This window comes from Arachis ipaensis, chromosome B08 (assembly GCF_000816755.2).
Source record: "Arachis ipaensis cultivar K30076 chromosome B08, Araip1.1, whole genome shotgun sequence".
In the NCBI taxonomy this organism is placed as follows: Eukaryota; Viridiplantae; Streptophyta; class Magnoliopsida; order Fabales; family Fabaceae; genus Arachis; species Arachis ipaensis.
In genome coordinates, this window is record NC_029792.2 from 8,294,056 (window position 1) to 8,300,443 (window position 6,388).

A 6,388-nucleotide genomic window follows, 5' to 3' on the forward strand; every position below is an offset into this window, starting at 1 on the left:
ATTATTAATCAATTCTTAATGGAGAATTTTTTACAAGTCTGCAACTACTTGAACATTTTTAAATATGTTAAAGAAAAGATGCTAACCAACCAATATAAATTTAATAAAAAATATTATTTGTAGTTTGAGCAATATTCTAGATTTATCTTAATTAAAAAATTTTTGTCAGAATATTTAAAAGCCAATATATATATTTTGCAGTTTAGAAGTTATTATTAAAAGACATCAGGTTCTTGTGCTCCAATTGATGATTCTAGAAAGAGAGAGAGAGTTTGTTCTCAGTTGTATTGAAGTGTGAATGATACAGTTACAACCGACAGATTAGAGAGACATTATTATTAATAGAGTTGTTATTCTAACTTACTCTAACAAATTTAACCTAAAGCTGACTCAGCACTATAACTAACTTACTGATGCAATACATAACTAACTACTCTTCTTCATTTATACTATTATGCCCCCCTTAAACTCAAAGGTGAAAGAAGCTCAACTTTGAGTTTGTTGCGAAAAGCTAGAAACTTAGCAGACGGGACAACTTTGGTCAAGACATTCGCCAATTTAGTAGTACCAGGAATATGATGAACTTGGAGCACACCCTTGATGACAAAATCTCTAACAAAATGGAAATCAAGCTAAAGTGCTTGGACTTTGAATGAAGAATGGGATTTGTAGCTAGCAAAGCTGCACTCATATTATCACAGTAGATCTTAGGGACGCTTGGCAACAAGACCCGAAGCTCTGCCAACAGATTCCTTTAGCCAGATGAGTTCGACAACAGCTAAGACAAGGGATCGATACTCAGCCTCGGTACTAAAACGGGCCACCAGGGACTGCTTCTTCGAAGTCCAAGAGATGAAATTATTGCCAAGAAACACACACATACCACTGGTGGATTTGCGATCATCTGGATCACTTCCCCAATCGGAATCACTGTAAGCAGTGAGAGACAAAGGACCAGCTTTTTGCAAGTGCAAACCATAGTCAGTAATGCCCCCTAAATACCTCAAAATGTGTTTGACCGCTCACCAATGCTCCTTAGTTGGGGCGTGCATGAATTGGCAAACCTTATTGACACAGTAAGCAATCTCAAGCCGTGTCACTGTGAGATATTGCAAGATGTCCACAACAGTTCTATACAAGGAGGGATCATCAAAGGATGGACTGTTAGTGGCCGAAAGTTTGAGGGTAGATGGAACTGGAGTGGCACATGACTTGCAATCAGCCATCCCTACTTTGACAAGCACATCCTGGACATATTTCCCTTGATTAAGGAAGATGCACCCTTCAGCCGAGCGAGTGACCTGAATTCCAAGAAAATAATGCAAGGCTCCCATATGATTCAAGAAAAATTGAGAGTCAAGTTGACTAATGACACTATTAATTTTGGACTGTGAACTACCAATGATGATAATGTCATCAACATATATCAAGATAAAAATGGTAGAGGTAGGGAAGAAATGAGTCAACAAAGAGGAATCAGATCGGGTAGGAGAGAAACCAAGTGCCTGCAACACCCCCATAAGCTTAGTGTACCAGGCTCGAGGAGCCTGCTTGAGACCATAGAACGCCTTAGTCAACTTGCACACCATGGAGCTATCACCCTGCTCATACCCTTTTGGCTGCTACATATAGACATCTTCAAACAAGTCACCATGGAGAAATGCATTATTCACATCTAACTGTCGAATTGGCCAGGACCATGAGAGAGCAAGTGAAAGAACCAACCGGATCATAGTTTGGCTTTACTATTGGACTAAACGTCTCCTTATAGTCCACACCAGGACGCTGATGAAAGCCCTGGGCAATGAGCCAGGCTTTGTACTTGTCAAGAGAACCATCAGGTTTGTACTTAACCCAAAACACCCATTTTGAGCCAATGGCTTCTCTATCCGCAGGCAACGGCATCAACTGCCAAGTATTATTCCTGATCAATGCATCATACTCAAAATTCATGGTTGCTCTCCAATTAGGATCTGCAAGAGCTTATTTGGTTGTACGGGAATCTAAAGAAACCTGAAGTGCCCGAGGTTTATAGATGACTGCCTTTCCTCGGGTAATCATGGGATGAGCATTCTGAACAGACGGAGAGGGATTAGAAGGGAAAATAATATCAATATCTAAGGTTGGGATAGGAATGGGAATTCAGAGGGAGCAGCAAGGGTTGATGAGCAGTCTGAAATAGAAGGTATACTGAGCAAGAAGGAGGACTGGGAGTGAAGGGTAGGCGAGGGGGATGATGCAAGTGGTAGAGGTTGAGGTCGAGGTGGGATGGTTGGAACCAGTGGAATAGAGGGTGTAGGCGCAGGGAGAGAGTCCGAATCAGAACCAGATGAAGAGACACAATCAAGGTACTTGGAACTAGAAAAGGGAAACTTGGTTTCATCAAAGATTACATCTCGAGTCACGATCACTCTCTCTGAGGCAAGAAGGCATTTATAACCTTTTTGTGAAGTGCCATAGCCAATGAACACAGCTGGGGTAGACCTGAAGTCCAATTTGTACCAATTGTAGGGCCTTAAATGTGGATAGCACAAGGAACCAAAGATCCTGAGATGATCATAGGCAGGATGCCTGCCAAATAAAACTTTAGTAGGTGACTTGTTGCTCAAAATAGGTGTTGGCAGGGCATTAATAAGCTGAACAGCAGTGGTGAAGGCATCACCCCAGAATCTTAGCGGCATGGAGGCTGTGGCAAGCAAGGTTAAGCCCATTTTCACCACATGGCGATGCTTTCGCTCCGCAGAACCGTTCTGTTGGTGAATGTGCGGGCAGGTGAACCTGTGAGTGATACCTTTTTCTTGCAGCTGTTTAGACAAACTCACATACTCAAGTGCATTATCACTTTGAAAACTCTTCAATTTGGTATTTAACTGCAATTCCATCATATGTTGAAAATGTGCAAAAACTGATTTAAGCTGAGGTCTAGTTTTGATTAGGTAAATCCAAGTGTATTTGGAAAAGGCATCAATGAAATTAACAAAGTAAACATGACCATTATCATCAGGTGAGGGAGCCGGTCCCCAAATATCGGAATACACAAGTTCAAGAGGCTTGGTGTACACTGAATTTGAGCGATCAAATGGCATTTGATGTGACTTGCCAAGACAACAAGCATGACAGACAGATTTATTTGAAATAGAAAAAAAAGAATTTATAATCTTTAAAGATATGAGACAAGACACTATTAGATGGATGACCGAGTCTAGTATGCCATAGGGCAACCTTATCGTCAGGCATGACACTTGAATGAAGGGCTGTAGGTGCATTAGGTGAAGCCAAAGAGAAATTGAGAAATTCGTAGAGTCCCCGATCAACAATGCCTCTGAGGACAACTTCTTTAAAATCCTGTGATTTAACACAGCAACCAGAGTCATGGAACTCAAAAAAGACCTTGTTATCACAACAAAATTTGTAAACACTTAGCAAATTCTTGGTTATATCTACCACATGCAGCGACTTGTGAACAATCAAAGATTTAGAGCTCAAATCAGAATTTACAATAGCATTTCCAACAAGATTAATGTGCAAACATGTGCTGTTTCCAACAACCACCTCCTCTGATCCTTCGTACGTTGCTTTGTTCATCAGATTTTTCTCGTTTGAAGTCATATGATGAGTGGCACCGGAGTCCGGGTACTAATTCTGATCATGTAGTGTTGCTAGCGTGGCTAGAACATGGCTCAGATGTCCCGAAGGATTTTCTTGCTGAGGACGAAAAGTTCTTGCACCTGAACCTAAAGCTTCATAGTTATCATACCTATGCCAGCAATCCACGGCACTGTGACCTGGTTTGTTGCATAATTAACATTGTAGTCTTGAGCCTGTTTGGAACACACCAGAATTATATCTGCCTTCATAGCCACCATACTTGTTCCTGCCGCTATCATAGTGTCCGTGACTATTTTCTCTCATGAAATTTCTTCCAAATCAACCTCCTCTTCCTTTGAAGTGTCCTTGGTGTCCTTCGTTAAAGTTGCCATGATTATTGTAGTGCGCCAAATTTGCTTGCACAAACTGATCAGGCCTTCGAAATCCTTCTAGAAAATTCTCATGCGCTAAAAGCAGCACTTCAAGTTCTCCAATCGAAATGCTCGTTGGACGCGCCAGAACCGCAGTTATTAGAGGATGATATTCCCCTGTTAAGCCATGCAAAATAGTCGTAACATAAATGCTCTCAGTGACAATTTCACCTACTGAGATTAAGGCATCAACCGTTCTTTTTATGGCCAAGAGATATTCATTTGCTGAGTTACCAATTTTTTTTTAACTAAGTTTGCTTTTCAAGTGCATTACCTTTGCTTTGATTTGAGATGCAAAATATTTCTCCAACCTTTTCCAGATCTGAAACGTGAAGGTACAACCAACCATCTTTGTAGTGAAGGACTTCGTCATCAAGGTCAAGAGCCATGACTTTAACAGTGCATCTTGCTTCTTCCATTGTTGAAACTCTGGATTCACTTCTATCGTCACTACTCCCGCAACAGTGAGGAATTTCGTTGGAATTTCTTCACCGGTGATGTATTTGAGAAGATCATTGCCTTCAATTGTGGCTTCAGCTTGATCTCTCCACTGCAAAAGAATTTCTTTATTAAACTTCATCGAAATCGGATTCAGTGTTGGTGATACGGAAGTCATGGTTTTAGATCGTTGCTCTGATACCATAAAAGGTATCAGGCTCTTGTGCTCCAATTGATGATTCTAGAGAGAGAGAGAGAGAGAGAGAGAGAGAGAGAGAGAGAGAGTTTGTTCTCAGTTGTATTGAAGTGTGAATGATGCAGTTACAACCAACAGATTAGAGAGACATTGTTATTTATAGAGTTGTTATTCTAATTGACTCTAACAAACTCCAATAACAGCCTAACGCTGACTCAACATTATAACTAACTTACTGATGCAATACATAACTAACTACTCTTCTTCACTTAAACTACCAATTATAACTTCTTTATTTGAGTTTAGATCATAGGTTTTCATTCTATGACAATGTGTTTGACTTGGTTTATGCTGTGAATTCTTTGCATGTTGGTGGTGAACCAAAGAAGTTAGAATTTTTAATGTTTAACATTTAACATTGATCGCATTTTGTTTTCAGAAAATTTGTTTTGATTAGACAACTTTTATTGTATATATTGATTTCTCTGGAACGAAAGAAAAGAGGAGTTGTTCCTGAGATGATTCTTATATTTGAGCCTTTAAGATTTTGAAATTAATGAATGGTTTGAATTGAGTACAAATAAATAATTTGAGATACCATTTTAAATATATTATTATCGGAAATGCTAGGGGGATAATGATTTTGTTGAACAATATGAACAACCACCAATCAAATAAAAACACATTACACCTCTAAATTAACCCTCTAAATTTTAATATTAAAACAACCATCCGTACACTAATAAAATGAACACCAATATATCTATTGTTTACATTATTTAATATTTTTATTGTTTACCTATATTTTTCCTATTATTATAGTGTCTACATCACAATCTATATCATACCGTCAATGTGACAGTTAATAGTCTAATATCACTAACATTAGTTAATAAAAAAGTTAACAGAAATTTATATTTTACAATTTAAAAAATTTATTTAGTTATTTTAAAAAATTAAGAACATAACTAAAGCGCATTAAAAATTTCAGAAATTATTTTGGCCATTACCTCTATTAATAACCAGCACTGTCGAGAAAAGATGCTAAATTTTGTTCCCTTGTTATTACCATCACTTGCAAGTGTTTAATTTTCACGTCTGAATTTTACGATCCTGTTTTAGTCTTAATTAGGCGATGAAAACACGAACTCACTCTTCGTTTCCCTTCTATATTCATGAACCTTTTTTAATTCATTATCCTAATCACGCATATCTTAAGCTATTCAAGTGAGCTTTGGGGAACGCTCTTCTTTTTATTATTTCTTAGAATATTTAACAATGTTATCTTCGTGTTTATTCTTTGAGTCGTTGACTTTTCTTTGAATACATTTTTTATATAGAAAAGTCTAGAGGCAAGTAATTTTTGTATTTTGTGGCCAGCACTTAATCATCAAAGAAAAAGTGAATGATCTCTCAGCATTGAATGTAATCTCACACCATTGAATACACTATTGATGACCAATTAATGATTATAAAATATAAAAATTACTGGCCTCCTAACACTCCTCTTTTTATATTTGTAGGTCATTATATGGTTTCAAATGCATGCTTAACATTATTAATAATACGTTCAAAGCTTACTACTAGTTATTAGACGAGTTAATACTTAAGATGATCTCTAAAATTCGATTTCGATTTAGTTTAGTCTTCTAATTTTTAATTAACTTAAATTATATTCTAAAATTTTAAGGCATGACTCAAATTAATTTTTTCATTTATTTGTATCATTAAAGAA

General features: G+C 37.4%; 1 protein-coding gene across 1 annotated transcript; it reads right to left on the reverse strand.

Annotated features, from left to right (window-relative positions):
• On the reverse strand, nt 503-1,861 carry LOC107610446 (uncharacterized mitochondrial protein AtMg00810-like). Its single transcript, XM_021110251.1, has one exon. It carries the CDS (start codon nt 1,587-1,589, stop codon nt 1,023-1,025), a length of 567 nt encoding a protein of 188 aa, XP_020965910.1. The 5' UTR covers nt 1,590-1,861; the 3' UTR covers nt 503-1,022.